At 42.0% G+C, this 25,442-nt stretch overlaps 1 protein-coding gene across 2 annotated transcripts in view; it reads left to right on the top strand.

Moving 5' to 3' along the window:
* SORT1 (sortilin 1) overlaps positions 1-24,930 on the top strand; it is a 50,264-nt gene extending 25,334 nt beyond the window's left edge. Inside the window, exons 3-20 of one of the 2 annotated variants that reach the window (XM_081010522.1) lie at positions 942-1,015; positions 3,617-3,719; positions 4,636-4,800; positions 6,164-6,237; positions 6,743-6,792; positions 7,612-7,739; positions 8,447-8,591; positions 9,136-9,291; positions 10,534-10,640; positions 11,340-11,442; positions 11,665-11,833; positions 13,016-13,206; positions 14,996-15,185; positions 18,092-18,208; positions 18,914-19,022; positions 19,740-19,846; positions 21,136-21,247; positions 21,489-24,930. In XM_081010522.1, coding sequence (XP_080866648.1) covers positions 942-1,015; positions 3,617-3,719; positions 4,636-4,800; positions 6,164-6,237; positions 6,743-6,792; positions 7,612-7,739; positions 8,447-8,591; positions 9,136-9,291; positions 10,534-10,640; positions 11,340-11,442; positions 11,665-11,833; positions 13,016-13,206; positions 14,996-15,185; positions 18,092-18,208; positions 18,914-19,022; positions 19,740-19,846; positions 21,136-21,247; positions 21,489-21,503 — 2,115 coding nt within the window. In that variant the 3' untranslated portion in view covers positions 21,504-24,930. Of the gene's footprint in view, positions 1-941; positions 1,016-3,616; positions 3,720-4,635; positions 4,801-6,163; positions 6,238-6,742; positions 6,793-7,608; positions 7,740-8,446; positions 8,592-9,135; positions 9,292-10,533; positions 10,641-11,339; positions 11,443-11,664; positions 11,834-13,015; positions 13,207-14,995; positions 15,186-18,091; positions 18,209-18,913; positions 19,023-19,739; positions 19,847-21,135; positions 21,248-21,488 lie in introns of both variants that reach the window. The other variant, XM_081010521.1, reaches the window with a different exon arrangement.
* Positions 24,931-25,442: the final 512 nt, after the last annotated feature.

The raw sequence follows: 25,442 nt of genomic DNA, 5'->3' as shown, positions 1-25,442 counted from the left end.
CTGAACTGCCAGAGTGGTCCAGCTGTCCATCTCTTAAGACTCACCCCTGCCTCCATTTTTTTTTAAAGTAAACTATTTATCGGCAAACTTCCTCTTTTGGTTAGAGTTTAGCTGTTTCTGCTTCTTGCCTAATGGCTAACAGTGCAATGCCAGTCATGGCTACTCAGAAATATTTCCTATTGAATTCATTGGGGCTTACTTCCAGGTAAGTGGGGTTTGGATGACAGCCTTAGAGAAACACGATAAGAGCAAGATAAAATTGGATTTGGAATCCAATTTTATGACAATGTGTGATAATTCCAAAATGCAATATGATGTGCCCTAACTTACCAGGTTTACCAGGCTGCGGATATACAAAGGGATTATGGTACAATTTTGGGCTACAGTAACATCTTTTATATTGTTCTGTAGTCAGAGAGATTAGCTATTAACTAAGAAACCTGTGTCAGGCCAATTATGTGTACCAGGGATTAAGCGAGTTTTTCTCTCTTAGGGAAAAAACACCTTGACACTTCAAGCTAGGATGTCAAAGCATGGGTGACTTTGTTAAGAAGTAGCTTTTCTAAAATGTCATCAAACAGAATAAAAGAAGTTGCAAAGATAAGACATAGCATTAAAAAAAATAAATGCAAAATGAATTCTAGTGAATGTTGGTGTATTCAGCTGACCTTTATAAATCCTTCCACACAAGTTTATAATGTTTCTGAAACATTTTTTAAAAATGTGTTGTGATTTGTACTTGTGATGAAATATGCATGACAGCAACCCAACATGCCAAAATAAACCCAATTAAAATCGTAAACTTGTGTTAGCTCAGCGATGTACCCCCAAATATGTGAATTTGTCCTTATTGGGATGTGATGGTTACCTGGCTTTTAGACAGTGTGCGTGCTGGCTGTTGTTCTCAGACTATTGTTGCTAACAGGTTTCTCTCTTTCCAGGTTATTCTTGTGTTGACCACATTTCAGATACCTCTGGTAATCATGAGTTTCGGGCAGTCTAAGCTCTACAGAAGGTGAGAGCATTGTGTTGTGAAAGTCTATGAACTGAAATGCACATTGTAATGAAGCCAAGAGTTTGCTGCCCATTCTTATATATGAGGATTTGTGAGCAGCCTCACATTGCCTATGTACAGTGGTTAGGGACAGGGCTTCTAAACTAGTGACAGGTCACCCTCTTTACAAAGCCAGTGATAAACAGCAGGTTGAATAAATGGACATTGTTGCATCCTGAGGTCTATCCTGTCTTGGGAGAGTCCAACTTTCTGACATGTAAAGAGGCACAAGCTGACCAAAAGCCCAGGAGCAATCATGGAGGGATTTGCTGGTTTAATAATAAGTCATATACTAAGTGGTGTATTCTTTGTCAGAGGCAGTTATCTCTGCCTTTTAAGCAATGGATATGCTACTTTATTATCTAGCTTGCCTTAAGGGACTGTAAATAAGCCATCCCCCTTCTGCCTGCCTGTTGGAAATCCTACAAGAGTAAGCTCCTTACTGACTGCTGCTACTGGTGTCAAGAAGCTTGAGAGGGTTTGAAAAGCTCACCTCTCTTATCTTTCCCCATGCTTCCTGTTGGGATAGAGCTTGTGTGAACCACAGTCCAAACTGCACTTTCTTTAGGTGTGGTTCCTTGCCAGCCAGAAGCCAGACAGATCTTTCCTTCCTTGTTTCTTTGGTGCGGCTGAGCTTCTCTTTTTTAGCAGCTGGAGAAAATCAGTTGCACCACAGACAGCAAGTCTTAAGATCAATTCCCTTTTGCTAGGAGTAGCATCTGCTGAGAGTGGTGTGCAGTGGTGGCACCCTTTTTCCCAGGAGCATTGGGAAAGGTAAAGGGCAGCTGAGAAGTTCAGGCACTCACCAAATTTTGCTGCCCATTTCGACAGCTGGAATAGGCTTACAAGTGACCCTGCTTAAGAATGGCTCACATATACAAAGTGTGACAAATTTAAAATGCCAGGTATCCTGAGAAAGAGAACTGGGAAAGACTCTAGCCTTTGTTATTAGTTTAGAAAAAGTTTAGGCACTCTTTGCCATGTGCAGGTCTCTAACTCGAGGCTTCTGAAAGTGTAGGGATAGCATGGCTAGGTAGAGTTAGTCTTGCAAGAGGCCAAGACTTCTTATGGGAGTCTTGGCTGGTTACATGTGGAACTTGTAGGTTTAGTTTGTACATTATGGCTACTATATAGAGCAAGGAGCTTCACACTGAACAAGTCCCTCCCTTGGAATATTTACCTGGCCCTGCCTTTGTTTTCTTGTAGATGCCAGGCGAAGTCCATCCTGCCCTCTTGGGTGTTCCCCAGCACATGATTACTTTCACTAGTGTTTCCTCCTTTTAGACTGAATGCTGTTTTGTGGATTTTTAGTAACTGGCTGTCGATAAACAAGCAACTTTCTCTGCTGAGGGGCTTCCCTTTAATAAATGATCATCCTTGCACCTCCATTGATTCCCTGGCTTTGAAGCTGGAAGTGCTTGACGTCACTACCTCAGACGCATTCCTGTTTAACTCTCTTACAAGTTGCCAAAGAGCTGTAAGCATGGGCAGTTAGCTCTGGGGAGATGGTCTACAAACCGAAGTTCAAGGAGGAAGTGCAGGTGTCCATTTTGAGGAGTTGTATTAAAACATTCAATATAAAGTGAGTAGGGAAAGTAATAGGTTACCTTAAAAAAACAGAGCATAAGCAGCAATGTTCTAGCTAATTAAAGACTGAATACCTTTTTCCATCTTCAGCTAGTACACTAGGTATGGCTGTTCTGGGACAGGGATAACTTGGCCACAGTTGTGCATGATTTGGTAACCCCTGGGCTGCACTATTGCAGTGCACTGCATGTGGGCCTATCCCAGAGGTTGGTTTGGAAATTGCAGCTAGTACAGCCCAGCTTTTGGGCAGAACAGATCTGCATCAGCATATTACAACAGTGCTGAAAGCCCTGTCCTAGCCACCAGTACATTTTTCAGCTAGGTACAAGATACTGTTTTTTAGTGTACATAGCCTTAAATGGCCTAGTACCAGGTTACTTTAAGAACTGCCTTGTACACCAGCCAGATCACTGTGATCATCTGAAGAAGCTGTCCTGCCTGTTTCACAGGTAGGTATCCTGTATTAGTTTTTACATGTTCAGATGTTGCTACTATGGTAGGGTTGTCATACATCTGGAATATCCCAGACATACCTGGAACACTGCAGGCGGAAGCAGGGTCCAGGCAGAAAATCCAGGGTATGGCAACCCATATCAGCATTGTTGTTTTTGCGATTTTCCCGAAGCTCAACAATTTTTGTGCCTAGATTTTTACTTTATGAAATATGGCAAGCCCACAGTATGGTACTATGGTCCTGGTGTTTGGGTGAAAAATTCTTTAAAAATCTCAACAACTTTGCGAGTGTCAGAAACTTTACTACAAACATAGGCTCACCACATTATTGAAACAAAGGTTACGAGGGCTGTTAAGTGACCTCCACAGGGTGACCATAAAATGGTTTGGTTCCTTCTATCATTTTTTGGTGTGTTCTATTGTTTTAAGAGGCCTCCAGACACAAATGGCTGCATCTGCAAAACTATCCTGTACTGAGGAGCTTTTACACTTACAATGTCTTTTTTTTTTTTTGCACTGTAGTGAAGACTATGGGAAAACTTTCGTAGACATTACGGATCTCATTAACAACACTTTCATCCGGACAGAATTTGGAATGGCCATTGGACCAGAAAATTCGGGGAAGGTAGGATGTGGGCTTTGTTCCTATTTCTCCAGCTGCTTAACAAGTTTACAGTGTTGCACAATATAGCCTAGTTGTCCATATCATATCATATCATATCTATGGAATACAGATTTCTGCCACAAAATCTCTACCTACCTACCTACCTATCCACCCTACTCTCCACTGACTTGCTATATGAACTTGAGAAATAGCTTCCTGCTTGATGCTTCCTGGTTGCATGTTGGAGCCATTACCTGCTTTTTCCAGTTTACCTGATTGTAGATTAAATCAAACCGTTACAGTACCTACGCAATCACACAGTGTTCTAGGCATGGCTGTGTGATTTTCACAAAGTCTTGTCCTCAGAGCAGCTCAGTTTCCTTGGCAGAACATTCTGTAGTGTGCTGTACAAAGTTTGATCCTAATGCAGGTTGCATAAGACATATTTCTAATAGTCAAATGATTGGTGGTGGTTTATAGGGTTTCTACTACTTTTTCTGGACTTGTTAGTTTGCTCCGAAACAGAAATAATGTTTACACCAACATCATTGGTTTTATTCAGGTCATCACTGTTTCCTTTGGTCTTTATGGGTTTGGTTTATTCCCACATGACTTCCAGATGGATGTGAGAAAAAAATGTTACATCCTTTTAGATTGTATTAAAAAATTTAATGGAGTTCAGCTAAGCACTCATATCCTAGTGAAGCAGTCCCTTTGCACTAATTTGCACAGCAAATTTGCACAAGGAGCATAAGCACAAGAAACACTAAGGGTTAGTGAGGAATTCTGTGAGGAACACAGTTGGGATTTTGATTCTGGTTTCTGCCAACTTCAAAACTGCAATGTTTCAAATAGCTTCAGGTGACTTCTTTATTTGTGATAAACTAGAAGCACAGATACGTTGAGAAGGGACACTGATCTTTATTTTTCTGACTAGGTGATACTGACGGGGGACAGACCTAGACCATACCATACAGGAAGAATATTTCGATCATCTGATTTTGCTAAGAACTTCCAGTTGACAGATATTCCTTTCCATCCTTCAACTCAAATAATTTATCACCCTCAGAATTCTGATCTGTTGTTGGCCCTCAGTATTGAGGTAAGGATTTGGGAAGAATAAAGCTGTTGGTTCACTTATTCACTGGTAATTTAGGCACTGAATCTAGGCTCCAAGAAGCCATTTAGGGCTCCTCCAGACATCCTTTTTATTATGCATTCATGATGATTTGGACTTACGATGGTATTGGGGCTGTTATCCCTGATCCCACTTTCAATACTGTTTAAACCTGAAAAAGTTCTAGAGTGGGTACACTGCTTCATTTTCAGCTTATCCCATAATGTCCTGTTGAAATCCTTGTAACCTTTTATACCACAAATGTTTTGCTTTAGTTTTTGTCCTGCTTTTATGATACTGTAGTGCAAGAGTACTGCTCCAAACAGCAATAATGGTGTAATACTGGGGAAGCATTGCAGAACAACTAATAAAGTGGAATGATGGATGGCCCAGTATCAATCCACCACAATTATTGCATCAGTGACATGTTGCAGAATTCACCCACAAAAAAGCTGCAGTCTGGAGAGGCTCTTAGTGTATATTTGAGTGGGTGGGCAGGAGGGCTTGGCTCTTGTGTGACCCCTTGTGGTAATAATTGGCAGCGTCATAGTTTCTGTCTCATCAATACAGCAGTTGTACGGTTATACTTACTGCTTTGCCCTAAGTGCTGTGTTACATAATGAAAGTGTGGGGTATATTTTAAATGAAACTCATTGCATTGGCTGCATGAAGCTCTTTTCTAACAGGACTATGAGATTCTGTATATAGGTGAATCAAGCTTATTTAAGAGATACAGTCTGACTCAGTGGCAGAACTGAAGTACGGAAGCCTCAGCTGGTCAAGAAACTGTGTCCAGACAGTTACTGCCTTCTGTTGTGTTTCTGGCCCCAATTCAAAGTGTTGATAATGAACTTTAAAGTCCTAAATGATTTGACACTAGGATGTTTAAAAGATTGTCCTCTCCCATATGAGCTTTCCTGTCCTTAAAATCTTTTATGGAGGTTCTCTTCCATGTCTCACCAACATCTGAGTTGTTCTTGGCTGTACACAACTGAGCCTTCTCTGTGGGCTCACCAACACTTCAGTTACTCTCTCAATGGGAGTCACATCTTGACCCTTCTCTGATGGTGTTCCACTGCTGTGCAAAGATGTGTTTTCCGGCAAAAAATTGGTCTACCAAATTGCTAATCTTATGCTCTGTGATATGTTAGATATGTTTTCTCTGCAGCCTCTTTTCTCTGCCTTACTGATTATTTTGCATTTTATTTTTTAATATGTTGGTTGGATTGTAAACCACCTTGAGCATTTTCAATGGAAATCTGGGCTAAAATATTTTTTAATGAATATTTTTAGCTCAGACTTGAAAATGCTAAGCAGATGATGAATAATCCTTTCTTAATGTTTTCAGGGCAGCCTGTGGGTATCTAAGACCTTTGGTGAGAAATGGAAAGAAATACACAAAGATGTTTGCCTGGCCAAATGGTGAGCAGCTGAAAAACAAACATGTTCCCCAGGGAGAGTTAGTAGTTTAATGTTCTCTTGATTACACTAGAGCTGGCTGCTTGCAAAAACAGAAAGATAACTCTCTTCGGGATGAAATTCTCTTGGTCCCTAATAGCCCTTCTTGTGGTTATGTTTGTATTGTGTGCTTTTTTGGAAAAGTTGCTGTAATGCCTTCTGCATACACTGATGTTTGCAGTACTTGAACACTTTGCATATGCAGGAAGAGCTCTATATAAAGGGGCAACTTGGTAGCTGTGTGTTAAATTTTCCAGCTTTGGATCATTTTCACCTTCAGGGTACCAGGGCTGTTTGGAGAGTAGATCCAATAGCTTGGCAGTAGAGCACCTGCCTTCTGTATAGAGGGTCCCAGATTTCATCCCTGACTTTTCCAGTTAAGTGGCTCTCTGTTGCCAGTTGTTGAATTAGCTAACTTCTTTGCTCTCAGGATTTTGTTCTCAGTGTTCTTCCCCTTGACTTTTTCCAGGGGCTCTGGCATGACCATTTTCTTCACCACATTCCTGAATGGCTCTTGTAGTAAGTATTCCCAAGTACAACAAGTAATAATGATACATGTTAGTTTTTAATAACTCACCTGTGGACAGTCCATTTCTGAAGATGGCTTCAAGTGCTGGTTCTCACCCTTTTTAAGCAGTTTGGGAACACAATGTGTAACGGACACCTTCTCTCACTGAGCATGCTTAAATAGCACAATCTTCACCAGAGGCACTAATCTAAGCTGGATGGCTTTAATCAGTTATTTTTACTGATTCTTCTGATGGTGTTGCTCAAATTTTGGGTTATGTTGGGTTATGTTGAGTTTTATTTTGTATTTTGATACTGTGCTTTATTATTATTATGAGCCATCCTTGGAGTTCTGCTAAACCGAAGAGCAGCATACCTATGTGTTAAACAAGATCAGCACTGTGCAGGCTAGCCAGCACCTCAAATGGACCTAGCATGGCCCTGCTTTAAAGAATAAGGCCTTTGAAGCTGTTTTTTTCATTTGCTCTACAGCACTTTCACACATTACTCACATGAAAAGGGCACCATATGTTGAAGCAGTTGCAGAGTCCAGCCCCTAAGGCCTACCCCCTGCATGTTTGACCACAGATGCCTGCAAAAGAGTAGCCTATGCAATTAGACTTTTTTTTGCTGCAAGTTTCCAGGCTCATTGACATTTCAGGGACATTGGGGGGGGGGTTAGGGATGGGAAACTACAGGCTTATGGGGCAGTGGTGTGGCCTTGCAATCCCTTCAATGGATGAAATCTCTTTGCTGTGTGTATTTCATGAAGAGGGCTTCTCTATCTCTCTAATCGGGACAATGTTCATATACTTCCTCTTTCACAAGAAGCTGATCTTGGGTTACTTGAGCTGAAAAGGACCAAAGACTTTGGGAAGACATTCAAGACTATAGGAAGCAAAATCTACTCCTTTGGTCTTGGAGGACGCTTCCTCTTTGCATCTGTGATGACAGAAAAGGTAGGAAATTCACTGTTCTCTTTTTCTATTTCCATAGGCCCCAGGAGTTTAGTTTACAGTGGGTCCCACCCCTCTATGATAGAAAGCAAAGGAACCAGTGTTTGAAGAATGTTGATGTATATTAGTTCATTTTTAATGCAAGTGGCTTTTTCTAGTCTGAGGGCCATTTTCATCCTTGGCCAACCCTCCAGCTGTAGAAGTGGCCAGAAGTGGCTGACTGATCAGGCATCCAGGCCAAGGTTTAGCACCACTGATTTTTCAGTTTAATCAGCCCTGTCAGCAGAAACCCTGTGCAAGAACTTCTACTTGCGCAACGGAGCTTCCCTCCCTCAACTCCTGTGCCCCCCAAAATTTGCTTGGTGGGATGTCAGGATAAACCCTCAAACAGTGCAGAAATGGCAACCTGGAATGCCTGTACAGATGGAACGACTGGAAGAGCTTGATGTTAAATTCCACTCAGTGATTTCACTCCTTAATAAAGATAACAGTTCACTATGCAGTGAGGAAGTGCCCCTACAGCTCCCATCCCAATATATAGTATCAGGTCGATAAATAAGCAAGTTATTGAAGGGGATTACTTATTTAGTATACTATCAAGACTATGTAGTGTGAATTTCTGGTATCCGTCAGGAATAACCTCCTATATAAACACCAATAGTATGTAGGATGTGGTAGTAATTCAACAACACTATCATTGCCTTCACTAGGGCAATACAAGACGAATCCATGTGTCATTGGATCATGGAGAAACCTGGAACATGGCACAACTTCCTTCAGTTGGACAAGAGCAGTTTTACTCTATCTTGGCAGCTAATGATGACATGGTATTCATGCATGTAGATGAGCCTGGAGGTGAGAGAAGGGAGTTTGGTGTGGTGTATACTTAAAAACCGTAAAAAGTTCTGAATTTCAACATGCATTTGATGTGGGTTGCAAAACTTTGCATGGTTCATGAAGAGAACCAGCTCTTAAAATGTGAAGATGAACTGTATAGCATATAGGCACCTAAGGTTAATCCTTGAAATAACATATATGCACTCATAATGATAAAGCATTTGAATCATACACTTGGTGAAGAGACTGCCAGATCATCCCTTAGGGAAGGACAGTTGTAGTTGCGTCCACACACTTGAGACCCCGCTGTTCTCACTCTTGTTCTGTCAAGAACCCTGTGGCCCTGTTCATTTGTTTCATATAGTCCCTATTTATTTCCTAATCCAGTTTATTGTAATAGTTTTAGGCAGCTTTGAAATTGGCATAAGCATAGGCCTACCAGCTTTCTAGACCTGGTAATCTAAAATTAATGGTGATGTTGATAATACTGAGATGAGAGCCCCGTTCCTTAGGGACTCTCTGGAAGACCCTCACCCCCTGCAACCTATTGTTTTTCTTGCAGATACTGGGTATGGGACAATTTACACCTCTGATGACCAAGGCATCATATATTCGAAGTCCCTAGAAAGGCATCTCTATACCACCACAGGGGGAGAGACGGACTTCACCAATGTGACCTCCTTGCGAGGCATCTACATCACTAGTGTGCTCTCAGAGGGTCAGTACTCACTTTCTGCATGGTGTCATGGGGACTGATGGATTCTAGATTGGCTGTAATTGAAGATTGAGGAATCTGTTAGGAAAGTAGCTGAAACCTTTCAGTGAGATGGAACTGAGGCATTTCTTGGAGATCCATTTGGGAGATCCATAATGCTTATGTTTGCTAATTTGTTTGAAATAGCTTGTTTTGAAGCTAGGTTTTCTCATGGGTGTTTTGAGTAAAGGAAACAATCATGTTACTGTCTTAGTTTGCCGAGGACAAGTTCACTTGTCTTGCAGTACTGGTCTCAATTCTGCTTTTACGAAGTTAATAGGAATCAACATTGATCTCTTCCTGTGCTTACTATGTCTGTTAATACCCCATCCTGTTAAGCAGGGATGGGGTACCTGTGCCTCTTCGTATAGTCACTTCTTATCATTCCCAGCAAGCATGGTCAAGAGACAGGGATGATGGGAATTGTAGTCCAGCAACATCTGGAGAGCCACATGTTTCCCATGCGTACCAGAGAGTTACTTAGTTTCAGCCCAGGTTGAATCTCTTTAGACAGCCTGAGTGAAGTAAGGAAGCCAAACTCATATGTTAAACTGTGTTGTAAGGCTGACATTTCCTATAGATGGGAATCAGGAGTGTCTTATTTGAAGCAGAAAGATGACACAGGGGCTGGAGCTTTAATATCAAGCTGTGAGTACTGGAAAGGTTGTCCCTGAAATAATGGCTGATGACCTGACATTGGACTCAGCCGGTGTGCTGCAGGAGCCAACCCAATGAGTCTCAACAGCGCAGTGTGGGACTAGGTTTGCAGTCTTACTCAATTTTCAAAGTGTTTGGTCCTCTTTTGCAAGATGTATTGTCTTTTTGAATGCTTGGAATGTTGCTACATGACATGGGAATAAAAGAAAGCATCCATTTTTTAAATTATAGCAGGTGGCATTCAACCTTTGCATCCCATTAGTGAAAGAATTTCCACTTGTGCCACAGGGCTCTTCCCCCCCCATTCCCCCCCCCACTTCAGCACTTACTCCACACCCTCCCCAGATATAATCCAGAGGGTTGGGGAAACCCATGGAACAGATTTAGGGGGCATATGGGAGGAGGAGAGGGGGATAATGTTCCATTTCACAGTAAAATCCTTGCACTGATGGAATGCGAGACTTAGCACTGCATTGGGTTTTACTCAGAGAGTAAGTATGTTGTATAGAATTTATTGCACAAATACTTACATTTTCTTCTCTCAATCAGATAATTCCATCCAATCGGTGATTACCTTTGATCAAGGAGGAGAGTGGGTGCACTTGAGGAAACCTGAAAATGCCAAATGTGACTCAACCGCCAAAAATAAGGAAAAGGTTTGTATGTTTATATATTGGATGTAGGATGATATTGTCAGGCCAAGTTATGGTTCTAAGTTACTTGTTTGGAAGTTGGTTCTACTGAAAACTATGCTTCCTAGTAAATTGAGTGTATGACTCAAGTGCAAGATTAGGGTGTGGTGGTACAGGGTGTGCAAAATCATAGTTAGAGACCACATTTATAGGTCTTGAAATAGCATTAAATGTATTAAAGTTGCTGTAGCCTTTGTAAATATTCATTAGGAAATTGGCTTACCAATAGTTGTATTATCTCATGTTGCGTGGTTAGTGCATCTAACTTGCAATAAAATTAAAAGTAAAGCATATTTTTAGGGATGTTTTGCGAGAGGAGTGGAATGCTCAACAAACTTTGTGCAGTGAGCTGGGTCCAAACTATGCAACAGAAAACAGTTTGTAATTCAGCCTGATTTAAAACAACAACAACAGAAGGGAACAGGCTTACGTGTGGAAGAAGCTGCCTTGGGCCATGTGTTATTCAAAACACAGTTTGTCAGCTAATAAAGCTTGGAAGCTTGGGTTCAGTTTGCCTTGGATTTGCACCAGTAAAGGTTCTCCTTTGTGGCAATTCTGTTGAAATTCAAGCATTTTAGGTTGTTTTGCTTTTAATAAGACCAAATATGTTAATGCTTCTCCATTTTGCCTCCTTTTCTTACTGGGGTTGTCTTGCATTTACAGTGCAGCCTTCACATCCATGCATCTTACAGCATCTCCCAGAAGCTGAATGTGCCAATGGCTCCTCTGTCTGAGCCCAATGCTGTTGGAATTGTCATTGCTCACGGTAATGAATTATCCTTATGCACATATAATACGATGTAAGATAACTGGCAAAGGATGAGGCTTTACTTGGGATTGTCTACTGGTTTCTGTATTTTACAGATCTGTTTTTTTCCTTCTACCAGTAAGGGTGGGTGAACCTAGGAATGAATACAAGTGGTGGACCTTCATGAGAGAACTGTAGTGTACTCATATCCATTGTACTGGCAATGGCCTTATGTTGCAGGAAGTGTCGGGGATGCCATTTCAATAATAAACCCAGATGTTTACATTTCGGATGATGGCGGCTACACCTGGGCACGGATGCTTGAAGGACCCCATCACTATGCCATCCTGGATTCTGGGGGCATCATTGTGGCTGTTGAGCAAACGGATCATCCTATCAATGTGATTAAGTATGCAGGAACTTAATTTTGTTAATACTTCTGTGGTGGGAGGACATGAGAAGTTCAGTGCCCACTTCCTCACTGTTACGTCACCTGGAACTATCCCTATAGAACAGTGTTACTCAAGGGCCCAGCTGTTTGTTGGACTACAGCTCCCATCATCCCTAGCTAGTAGGACCAGTGGCCAGGGATGCTGGGAGTTGTAGTCCAACAACAGCTGGGGACCCAAGTCTATGAAATACTGCTGTAGAATGATGTAAAGGAAGAAACTGGGTTGCTCTCAATTTAGAATTTTTGAAAGGAATGAGGCTATCCTAACCACGAAGCTGTTGCTTGAGAGGAGTGATTTCAGAAGAACCACTAATTTCTATCCCTATTGACATTTTTAAAAAAAGCTCTCGTCCAGAATAGGCAGACATAAATATGTTTGGAATTCCAGCTAGGATAAAAGCAACAGACAGAAGAAGTCCCCGTGCACTTCTCCATTGCAAATCACCTTTTCCTGGCACTCATTTGCAAAGAAGTCAAGTCATATAATTGTAGACTTGGAAGGCACACCAACGGTCATCTAGTCCAACCCCATACAATGCAGGAATTACAGTTAAAGCATCTCTGACAGATGACCCTCCAGCCTCTGTTTCGAAACCTCCAATGAAGGAGAGTCCACCACTTTCCAAGGGAATCATAGCTCTTAACAGCAAGAATTTCTTCTAAAGTTTAGTCAGAATCCCCTTTCTTGTAGTTTGAATCCATTGGTTCAGGACCTAAGGCCCTCTGAAGCAGGAGAAAAAAAGCTTGTTCCCTCTTCCATGTGACAGCCCTTCAAGCTATCATGCCACCCTCTCAGACTCCTCTTTTCTAAGTTAAACACACCCAACTCCCTAAACCATTCCTCATAAGGCTTGGTATCCAGCCCCTTGATCATCTTGGTCTCCCTCCTCTGAACACAGTCCAGCTTGTCAATATCCTTCTTAAATTGTGGTGCCCAGAAACGGACACAGTACAGCGGAACCCAAAGTTCTGATCTGCAAAGTGGCAAGTAAGCATGTAGTTTAGTCTAATATTCCTGTCACCTATCTTGCATCCCCAGTATTTGAGAGTGGCTGCCTTAAGCTTCATTAGGATTTCTGTCAGTCTAAATTAACCACAGTGATAACGCCAAACCTCCATTCCTAATCTTATCTGTTTCAGGTTCTCCACAGACGAAGGGCAGTGCTGGCACAACTACGTTTTCAGTAAGGATCCTATGACGTTTACTGGCCTGGCATCAGAGCCAGGAGCAAAATCGATGAATGTTAGCATCTGGGGATTTACAGAGAGCTTCCTGTCTCGCCAGTGGATCTCCTATACTATTGACTTTAATGATCTTCTCAACAGGGAGTGTGAGTAATCTCTTCCTCTATAACAAATAAGAATGTTAGCCAGCTGCTTGTCTTCAAATTGTCTTGACTGTATCTGTGAATTTTAAAAATGTGATGCAACTAGAGCAGGGGTCAGCAAACTTTTTCAGCAGGGGCCGGTCCACTGTCCCTCAGACCTTGTGGGGGGGGCCAGACTATATTGGGGGGGGGGGAATTAACTAATTCCATTTTTTCCCCAAATTTTAAAATTAATTTTCAAAAAAATTTTTAAATAAACAAACAAAGAAACATAAATCTCCACCGTATTTAGGCCAATCTTTGTAACATTGTTAAGTGACTTCCTCGTATCCCCCGGTTGAGTTTCAGTGTATATCATTTTAACGGTTTTCCAAAACCAATATTATTATAAAATTAACTTAATCACTTAACATCTTTCTTTCCAATTTGGCATTAAACATATTGATTCATCACATTACATATTTAAATCCTAAGCCTATCTGATATTTGCAAGCTTTTCCAATTAAATTAACTTAACATATTTAACTAAATAGTCTTTAAATTTCGTCCATTCCTCCTGGTAATCCTCCTTCTGGTCATGGACTCTTCCAGTAAGGTCGGCTAGCTCCGAAAAGTCCATCATCTTCATCTGCCAATCTTCCACTGTTGGTACTTTTTGTGTTTTCCAATTCTTGGCTAATAAAATTTGAGCAGCAGTTGTGGCATACAAAAATAGTTTAACATCTTTTTGGGGCAATTCCAAACCTGTTATTCCAAGAAGAAAGGCCTCTGGTTTCTTATTAAATGTGTATTTCAACATTTTTTTCAATTCGTTATAAATCTTCTCCCAGAAGTCTTTCACCTTGGGGCAGGTCTACCACATATGATAGAAGGTACCCTCTTTTTCTTTACATTTGCAACATAGATTATCACTGTTATGGCAAATCTTTGCTAGTTTTACAGGAGTCAAATACCATCTGTACATCATTTTCATTATATTTTCCTTTAACACTGTACATACAGTGAACTTGACCCCTTTCTTCCACAATCTTTGTCAGTCTTCAAACATTATATTATGTCTAATATAATTCCTATGCCCCACAAATAACCCAGAGATGCATTTAAATAAAAGCACACATTCTACTCAGGTAAAAACACACTGATTCCTGGACGTCCGTGAGCCAGATTTAGAAAGCGATTGGGCCAGATCCGGCCCCTGGGCCTTAGTTTGTCTACCCATGAATTAGAGCATCTTCAATAGGCTGCTGGTGTAATACTGTGTTTGAGGATGCACAGGTCAGGTCTTTTAGCTGCCTCTTCATGCGTAATCCCTACAAAAAAGTTAGTTCCTCCAGAGATGAGGAAGCTTGCCTCAGATTAATTTGGAAATTACTCAAGTTCTTTGTGGGCGGGGGGAGCAAAACTTTTCTCCAAGAATAATTTGGAATATCGCCCCCTCCCCACTAATGCAAGGGCTCATAAATATTGCATACCCTTCTTCTCTGTTCCTTCTCCCTCTCTGAAAAAAAGCCATTTACGCCAGGCCACGCTCCTCTCACGCTCCTCCCTCCCCCCCTCTTTTTGTTCTGCTGCAGTGGGTAACAGGGTGGTGGGGCATGGGGAGCCATGTGATATGTCCTGTCCCCCACAAAGGCTGCCGCACTTGAGAAAGCTACAGGGCAGCTCCCTTTAATTCCAGAGAGTACCCGCCCAAGTTCTGTGGCTGATTGCACCACAGAATTCTACAGAAAAGCCCACAGAATTTTAGTAGTTTTTGGCTATCTCAGGAATCTGGTGATTATTCCCTCCTTAGGTATGGAGAAGGACTACACAAAGTGGTTGGCTCACTCCAGCAATCCCAATGACCCTGCAGATGGCTGCATATTGGGCTACAAGGAGGAATACCTGCGCCTTCGCAAGTCATCTTTCTGTCAGAATGGCCGAGACTACGTTGTGACCAAGCAACCATCTGTCTGCACTTGCACTTTAGGTGACTTCCTCTGGTATGTTTGGAGAGTTCCTCCCATAATCTATTTCCATGGCTGTGTTTTTTTCTGTTCTGAAATGGCCTGGGGAGTGACCATACTCCCACATGTCACCTTTGAGCTTCACTGAAATATTAAATTGGACTCTGCAGTTCATTTTCTGAAATAGTGAGATGGGGAACCTGTGGCCCTCCAGGTGTTGGACTGCAGCTCTAATCAGCCCAACCAGCATGATTAGTGGGATCTGCAGCCTAGCAACAGCTGGACGGCCGCAGGTTCCCCATTCCTGACATATGTAGAATTGTGGTTTTATGACTCTATAAGTGTGAGGTTTTTTAAGGAGGCAGTCAAGTGATTAAACATTGATTAAATGTGGTGAAACTTGGGGGTTCTCAGAAGAATTGCCACATTTTGCAATCCAGATTCCATTATCAGTATAACAAGATGTGCAGGTTAATGCTGGTCTATTTTCTGTGGCTGAAGGAGCATGCAAGCTTTTAAGCAGGCAGATCTTTCACAAACAGATGCAGTTGCACATACCTACGCCATTTATTTGAGACAAAAGTGGCAGAAATCCTCTACACTACATCTCAATGGCTTCTCATTTAAGCCACCAGGTTTTGCAGTAAATAGTCACGTCTGATGTTCAGCTTTGCTTGTGTGTGCTGCTTTTAAAAGGCCCTCACGATAACTTCTGTGGGGAGCATTCAGCTGTGGAAAAATGAACAACGAAAAGGGTGGAGTGTAATTTAAGAAGACGGAAAATAGTGCAGACATTAGGGAGCAGAACTGTGTTGCTGGTAGCTTGTTCTACTGGACTCTAGCATGTACTGGCTCATTCTGATGACCTGTTTAACTGAGCATTCATCCTGATTGTTTGCACAGATATAATGCTGCACAACATCAGCATCTCACACTTTCCAGTGCATTTCCCCATCCCTTTTGTTACCAGAAAAATCCCAGGGTTTTTTGCAGGGTGGGGGGGGGGGGATTGTAAGCAGGTTTATTGTGCAAGAGTGCCAAATTCACTTTAACTGCACAAACTGAATTTGCTGGTATATGATTAATTCATACCTGAAAATAACGAGACTGAACATGGCCTTTGCATCCCTTAAACTTGCAGAGCCATATTCCAGAGTACACAAATTACTGCAATAAATGTGTGTCTTGAGCAGTGCTGGACTCAGACCTGAGTGGCTTCTTTTTTAAACCACTCAAGGGGGCGGTGTATGTGTGAACTGAGCATGCCTTCAAAAAGAGCAAGGTGGGAATAAGCAGATATTTCCACTACCACCACCTTATTAGATGGCTAAAGTACCTTGCTTTTCTCTTGAAATGTTGTGTAAACAAAAGCATCACACTCACAGCAACATGGACCTCATTTTGGTTTCCAGCTTGGCAGGACTTCCTGGAACACCCAAGCTTTAAGAAGCTGTTTTTAAAAGCTGAAATTTTGTGCACACTTGCAGCCATGGAAAGCTTTCTGTATGCTGGCTTACATCCCAGCAGTACTTCCGGGTATATCCATATGGCTGCTGACATCACATAGTTATGTGGATGTTCCAGGATGTTTTGTTGAAATGGAAGCCAGTGTAAGTTCTGAACTACTTCAAGTGAGCTCAGTGGGGAAAAAGAGGGTTCCTTAGCCACTTCATATGGTTGAATAAGACAAGCAATGCGCGCGCACACAAATTTCTACAAACGTAGCAGTGATGAAAGGTGCAGAAAACAGCTCCCCAGTTTGCAAAGGGGCAAATGACCTTGCAAAATTGGAGGACAAGTTTTAGCCTAGCACTGGTTTTTGAGTGCTGGGGAAATGGAGAGATCAATCTGGATTTCTCACAATAGATTTTGAGGCTGTACAAAACCAGTAATAACATTGATGTCAGTCTGGTTGTGGGGTTGTTTTAGAGGGCCCTAGAAGGAATCAGAACCCAATATCTCTATCATCTTCTCCCACCTGCTGTTGGTTTTTGAATATTTAAAAAACATTTTCATTCACAGCCAGTTTATCAAGCAGCACTGAAATGGGTTTCTGTTCTAATTTTTCAGTTTGCATGGGTTCATTGTTGACACTGAATCTGCTTTCCATTCCGGGCCACATTCATTGCCATGGATACGTGTGCTGCATATTAGCAAATTAGATTGCTAATGCTTGGTAGGAAATAATTCAGGGTTGGCAAACCTGTGGCCTGCCATTTTTGGTGACCCACAACCCTCTTTTTTTCTTCTGGCACCTCTTTTTAATTTTTTGAAAAGCTCCACATCTCCCTCTGGTGCAGTGCCTTTTTTAGGAGCTCCTGCAGGAAGGAAACAGAAAAGTCTTCTAAAGTCTTTTCTCTTTCTTCTAATGTCTTCTAACATGGGAACCATTTATTCCAATGGTTCAGTGTCATTCAGAGTTAAGACCCTGAAGACATTTTTCTTTTCCTTGCTATTACAGCACTAGGGTAGAAGGAAAGCCCCCAAGCTAGCAATGGGAAGAAAAAACACAGGGAATTCTCCCCTCTGCAGCCCCAACTTAATCAGCATTTGTCTTCTTGTCTGTTTGGTGTGTGTGTGTTGGCTATACCCACTTCAACCACACTCACTGCTGGCATGTGGCTCTTGGCAGTATGGCTAACCCTCAATGCATCTATTGGGCTGAAATGTATTTGCCACCCCTGAAGAAACTGGATGCTTCATCAAAGGGTAGTTTCTCCTCCTGAATGTTCTGTCAGTATAATGGGCCAGTGATACAACTAGGCATGTGAAGTATTATCACCAAATTCCCGAATAACCATTAAAAATGTATAATTCTAGTTTGAGCAACCATATACTAGGTCTTTTAGTTACAGCAATAATGAAGTGATGCATGAGTCGATACTCATACTGTGTGTGGGTTGTTAACGTCTGTCTTCCTACTCTTGGGATTTGTGATGCAGTGATTTTGGCTACTACCGCCCAGAAAACCATTCCAAGTGTGTGGAGCAGCCAGAGCTGAAGGGGCATGACCTAGAATTTTGTCTATATGGGAAGCGAGAGCGGCTAAAGACCAGCGGGTAATTTTCTATGATTATAATAGATTATAATAGATGGAGGAGATGGCTTGGTCCTGTGTATACTTGTTTTTATAAAACAGATATATGTAGTCACTGGGAAGAGGACTATATTCTGATGCCCTGCAAATACGCTATAAAATTATTCTCTTCCTTTCTCTGAACACGCTGTGTTTCTGGAACAGTAAGAATCTCCCTTAGAATCAAAATATGCCCCTTGCTGTTGTGACCATGGCACTATATCTCCCAGTAGAAGATGTAGTATAGCCATCTGTAATACATTTAAGATGATTCATTCTGTATTCTGTATTGGATGGGGAGATAGTTCTCTAGATAGAACTATCTTGGCTTATAAATTTTGTGGACCAGAAGCAGCTGAAATAATTTAGCATGACATGTGCATTTATTGTTTGAGGATTCTTGACTTTCATGTCATGTGACTTCCATGTTTTCTTGGAGGCCACAGCAGCCCTATAGACCTGACATGCATACCCCTCTAGGTGCCCAGCCCTGAAAGAATCATGGCTTTGGGGAATGTTGGAGAGGTGATTTGAGGATACCCAGCCTGGCAATGGTGAAACCATGTTCTCGACTTCCCACTGATGCTTGGACATGAAGGGGTTAGCTAATTTTAGGTGGCTTGGAGAGCTGTCACTAATAAAAGAAGCTTCGCAATAATAGATTATTGAGACTCTTGTTGAATTTCAGATATCGGAAGATCCCAGGAGACAAATGTGTTGGCGGGGAAAATCCCATCCGTGAAGAGACTGATCTGAAGAAAAAATGCACTAGCAACTACTTGAACTCAAGCCAGCTGGTAAGTTTTTAAAAATGCAGGAAGAACTGTAGTGGGGCAAAGAGATAGAGGAAGGGTGGGCAACCTTTTTCTCCTGTCAAGGGCCGTATATCCTTGGGTTATTCTGTGTGAGGCCACATGCTGGCAGGGGAAGACCACTGGTGAGTGGAATCATCCCTTTTTCTCTCTCTGAACCCCCTTCTCTTTTTCCTCCCCAATGTGCTGGAGTGACAGATCACTCTTGTCAGAGGCCTGCAGTGATGGCATGCAGGGGGTCAATTGAAATTGGGCTGGGGGCTGCATATAGTTCAAAGGCGGCCGGCTGCCCATATATATGAGAGGGAGAAAGAGAGTAATCTAACCAATGTAAAAAGAGTGCTTGAAAAACAGCCCATTTGTAGTTAATATTTGAGAAGCAGATTTTCTTAAAATGCTTTGCCAATATTAACCTTGACTCTGTTCAAGCAGTAAAATGAATGAGCTTTCCAAATTGGCTGCTGAAGCTGCGGTTTGGTATTCTGAACTAAGTAGTCAAATTTCACCCTTTCCAAAATCAGCTGTTTCATTCTCTCTCCCCAAATCTTTATAATCCTCCTGTGATCCATGCAGGACAAGAGAGTAAGTTATTGAGGTATGGAGAATATGCTAGGAGAATCATTATAGAAATGACTCGGTAATTGAAGTGATCTAATAATTTGTCATAAAATCTTAATGCATCTCTCTCTTTTCTTTCTACAGTCTACTTCCTCCAACTCCACTCCAGTCATCCTGGCTGTAATAGGCTTGATGCTTATGACTGCTGTAGCTGGAGTAGTCATCATTAAGAAATACGTTTGTGGAGGAAGGTGAGCCTTGGGAAGGGATTGGCAAGATGATTCTTACTTTTGACTATCATTCAGTTATTTTTATGCTGCCTTTCAGTGCCAGAGACTCTCCCACCACAGAATTAAGAGCATGAAACCAATTCAAAATAGAAAAACAGTAGCCATGTAACATAACACATACATAAAACAGCAGGAGTTGTAACTATAAAATCACCAACCTTATTCAGTTAAAAGCAGATTGGGATAGTGAAGTCAGTAAGGCCCATTTAAAACAAGTCAGAGAGGCTTCTGTGGGAAGGAGTTCCACAGGGACAGGGCCATCCTGAAAGGTGCTCTTATGTTTGTCGACCTGATAGATCTTAGTGGTAGGTCTTTGTGGCTGGTCTTGGAGCCCAAACAGAAGTGTAAGCAATTGTTCAAATTGCCAGATCCCAAATGCTTTAGGACTTTAAAACTAACAACCAGTGCTTTAGATTGGACCTGAAAATACATTGGCAACCACTGTAGTTAGTACAGATAAGGCTTTATATCAGACTACAGCTGTTTATGGGGGCCAAGCAGTCTGCACCAGCTGGCACTTCTAAATTGTCTTTAAAAGCAGACCCACGTACAGCACATTATAACCCAATCTGATGTAACCAGGGCATGGATTACCATAGTCAGATCCACTTTCTTCACAAAGGAATGCCACTGGCAAATTGACCACAACCCATAAGGAGTGCCTGACAACTGATGTCATGGATACCTCCATAAACTGCTCTGAGTCCAGGAGAACCCCCAAACTGCAAACGTGATCATGGCAACCCTGGTCACACATTCCTAGATCAGCAGGCTTGCCTGCCCACAGTACCTCTGTCTTGCCTGATTTTGAGCTTCCCATAGACATCTAGTTGGCTACTGTGAGAAGAGGATGCTGAACTAGATGGGCCATTGGCCTGATCCAGCAGGCTCTTATATTCTTGCCTTCATCCCTCATCCATCCCAATACCTGTTCCACAACTTTGCTAGGAGAGATAAAACTACATGCCAGCTGCATACCTACGACACTTTAGCCCAAAATGACAGATGGATTCATGTAGCATTGTTGCACTGCCAGGTTTTTTTTGTTTTTTGTTTTAAATCCTATATAGGTTCTAAAGATACCCAATGTTTATTGGCTTAGACCAGATAAAACAGCCAGAGAAATGGTGTCTCAGCAGCAACTGATATAAAGTTCTTCCAAAAGTCTCTGGACGTTATATTCACTTCTGTTCAAAGAATGCTTGCCCATAGGGCCAAGTTCATTTCATGTGTGTTTGTCATGCCCCTAGGTTTCTGGTTCACCGATACTCTGTCCTGCAGCAGCATGCGGAAGCGAACGGCTTTGATGGCGTTGACACACCAGATGCCAATAAAACGGGCTACCATGATGATTCTGATGAGGCAAGTGATTGTAACTGATGTGTATGTGTGCACACCATGCATCTTTCTGAGCAGTACATGTTGGGCTAGAAAGATAAATTTGAACCCCAAGCATGTGATTTTGGCTTATGTCACTTTGAAAAAGAAACAGCTGTATATCTCTGGGGGGCTAAGTGGGTTGTATTTGCCACAGCAAAACCACAAAGAATCATGATCATCAAATGTTAACAAGAAGTATTATCTATCCCTCTTTTCTTCCCAGGACCTTCTGGAATAGTGATATTGCAGATCTAACTAGAATTGGATTCACATGGATTTAGATGCTGCTACAGAAGGGCACGAATGCAGACGGTTCATTTTACTTCTAATTTGAATGCCTTTTCCGTATCCAAGGGATTTTGTGTTCCTACTGCTTCCATCAAACTGTCTAAAACCAAGAAGGCTGCAAGAACTGCTTTGGGTGGGTGGGTGTAGAAGGGGGAGATAATGCAGTTCTGAATAAGGAAGAAGGGAAACCTTTTTTTTTAAAAATGTAACTTTGTTTTAATCAGATTTCTTTTTCCAACTCTTAAAGGAAAACTAAATAGGAATGTGAAAGCAACATTTCATTAAATATTAGCATTACTAGGTACAACATACCTTGCTACTAGGAGAAGGCTCCAAATCCCTGGGTGGGGGACATGTTCCACTCCAACACTGTGATGACACTGCTTTGAAGCTGTTGCAGTGTGAGCAGCACTTCTCCTAGCAAGCAGGGCAATGAGATGCTATGGCAGGGACTGAGAAAGCTAACCAGCATCCCGGGGCTGTGTGCCAAAACAGGGTTGCTTTTCGTTTTCACTGAAGTGTAATCAACTGGGCAGATGTGTGCCGTGCAAAGCAGAGATTATTCCAAGGCTAGAAGCAACTCTGTGGCTCTCCGATTCCAAGGAACTAAACTGTGAAATCGGCATGTGTGTTGCCATAAATCTAAAAAGCAAAAGCATGGGGGTGGGGGTGGGGGTAAATTTATCAACTGTAAGACTAAGTATACAGATATTCCAGAAATATGACTTGTTTAGAATGTTATGAAGGAACAGAAATTGTTTGCTTTAAATCAGGTTCTTGAAGGAAAGTTTTGTTGCGCTACCGGCAGCACCATGATGTTATTAAGTGTTTCTAATTTTCATTATATTTTTAGGTTATACGTAGATCAGTGGTTGCTACACATGCACCGCTTTGCTACTATGTTTTTCTGACTTCTGTTCAACAACACAGTTTGACTGTTATGTGCCATGTGGAATCATAACTATTTCTCAATATTTTTTGGGTTCACAGAGGGTATTATGAATTGAACCTGGAGAAGGTAGTAAGTTAAGTTTCTTGAACTCAGTAGCTAAAAGTTGGCCTGTTGGGATGTGAATTGGCGACGGAGGCATCCCACTCCAGTAGCTATTATAGTAAGAACCAAGGGATTCTTACTATGGGAATCCATAGAAACACAAAGTATTGAGCCAGTGCATGGCATAGGTAATATTCGGCTTCTGTTGCTTTGAAGGGACTGAGATGCTTGGAGAGACATGTTTGAACTTGAAAGACCTTCATAACATTCATTAATGTATTTTCTTGAATTTTGGTCCCCAGTGGTACTTTTTACATTTATCTTAGGACTTTGTTCTATTCCAGCATAGGTGAGTGATTAGTCACAATTTGTCCACACTTCCTGCTGCATTTCCCCAGGGAAAACCACTCTTTTGTGCTTGATCGCAACAAATGGCAATTCGGGTTGGGTTGCCATTTGTTAAGATCTATTGCTAAAGAGCGGTTTTCCCTGGAGGAAAGCAGCAGGACAAGAGGAAGTATGGCTAAGCCCCTAGACAAAATATGTTTCCCCACTCACCTGTGTTGGGAGCATGGCAGGGTCTGAATACCTTCCACATACCACCTGTATCCTTAATCTTGCTATGAACGCCTATACTGGAACTTGCCCCACTCTGCTTTTATTCCCCAAGTGTTCCTGCTGGTGAGGCAGCACTACCAGGAAGGTCTCACTGGAGGTTTCAGGCTGAGGCTGCCTTTGCTCCCTTGTGGTGCTAGGACATGCATCCAGACACGAGGAGCCCTGGGACACATAGTATATTTTCCCCAGGGTCTCTGGTGTGTGTGATGCTTAAGGACCACCTTCCCCTTACCCAGCCCCAGTACTTCCCTAAGATTATCAGAGGAAAACTTGCTGGTAATGCTGCAACCTGCTGAGTGTCATCCAGCGACAGTCTGGAAGTGGTCCTTCTCCATAGTGGCATCTACCCTCTGAATGCCACGCTTCGCAATTTTTCAGGAGGCATTGACTGTTGGGTATTTCCACCATTAATCAGTTTAACTTGCCTTTCTTCAAAGAAGCAGGATTTGTTAGATATTCAGTGGCTATCAATTATGCCCTAGTGGTTAGGACATGTTGCTAAAGTCACAGAGCTTTCCACCCCTCTTTTTGGCAATAATGAGAGTCAGAAACATGAAATAAAGTGTCTGTCCTGGATTTGTTTTTCCCACAGTTACTTTGGCTTTACTGTGCTTTTTTATTGGGCCCTTACTTCCTCCCTTACATCACTGCATCATTTGATTATATCTCAGGGTGTCATTGTCTTCCTTGGTATAAAATTATTTTGTCCCTTGCAGAAGGTACCAGCGAGGAACACATGGCAAGGAGGAACATTTGTCCCTGGAAGACACTTGTAGCTTATTCCACTTCTTGTTTATTCTCACTCCATTTAAACCTGGTACAGAAGCACACTTGCATGTAAATAAGAGTGCTGTTTACAGTCAATGTTAAACTCACAGTAACTCAACCAGGAACTGAAGGGGGCTCAATAACCTTGTGTCTGACAGCTGCTCCCAAACCCCTGCTCTTAACATATTTGAACTTCTTGTGTACATCTGTTCTGTGCAGAGCCAGGTTCAAATCGCTTTACTATCCATGTGATGTGGTTGAAACTCTTTTAAGTGCTGGGCTGGGATTGTGATGGAAAGCCTGTAATGTAGCTGGTGAAGACATTTTCCATTTCACTGAGAACATAATCTGACTACTTACTCTTCCTATTATATGTCCTATTTTCTATGTTTATTAAAGCATCTCTGGAAGGGTGGTTAGGTAAGGGAGTTCATTATTGGGCATGACCTGTTCTATTGCTCCATTTCTGTTGGTTCCCCTCTCATAAGACACTATACATTGTGGCACATTGGCTTATAAAGTGAGAGCATTCAAGGAACTAGAAACCTCAATAAACTAACCAGGTCCTTGTAACTGTCACACACTTGCTGCCCTACACAACAGTAGCCTTGTCCTGCATAGTGTTGAGTATGTAGGTAACACTGCATCTTCATCACTGCTCTAAGGGTGCTGCCTAAGTGACAAAGCAGTCCTGGAAATGTTGCCATTGCATGAGCTTTGAAGTATCATTGTCTCCCTGATGTGTCTGTAAGGCAGACCAGACCAGACCATGTGCATAATGGCTGTAAAATATAACATAACAAAAAGTCATAGCTAATACACTCCTCTACCCATAATTTCTTAAGATGTACAGTCTTGAGGCAAGGTGCAGAAGAAAAATAAAGGAGCCATGTATAGAGTTTGTAAATAAGCCTGGCTATATTATAAATTTGTACTGGTATTTTTCTGTATATTTGCAATATTTGGGTTAGAAATAAAGACAAAAAGTGGGCTTTTATGTGGTCTGCCTTTACTCTTGTGAGTGTGAAACCTTGCTGAAACACGATCATAAGGAGCAACGTACATCATTTAGCCATTTTTTCAGGGCTGCTGCTCAGCACTGAGCAACTTAAGAGCCTGCTGGATCAGGCCAATGGCTCATCAAATTCAAAGTGGCCAACAAGATGACTCTGGGAAACTCTCAAGCAGAACTGGAATAGTTTCCAGCAACGTTTTCAAAAGAATTTCTCCCTCTGACTGCAGGCAGAGCACAACCATCATGGCTTGTAGCCTCTGATAGCCTTACCATCCATGAGTTTTTTCTGACTCTCTTTTAAAGACTTTCACTACCTCCTGTGGGAGTGAGTTCCATAGGTTAATCTTATCCTGAGATAAACGTAAGAAGTAAAGATGTAGTTTTGCCTCTAGGACTGGCCTGTTCATGTGGCAGACTAAAGCAGCTGCCTCGGGTGGCAGAATCCAAGGAGCAGCACTGCTGTGGGCATCCTACCCTCTCCCAAAGAGTGGTCG

This window comes from Podarcis pityusensis (assembly GCF_964106645.2).
Source record: "Podarcis pityusensis genome assembly, chromosome: 6".
Lineage (NCBI taxonomy): Eukaryota > Metazoa > Chordata > Lepidosauria > Squamata > Lacertidae > Podarcis > Podarcis pityusensis.
This window is presented reverse-complemented; position numbering and strand designations above follow the sequence as displayed.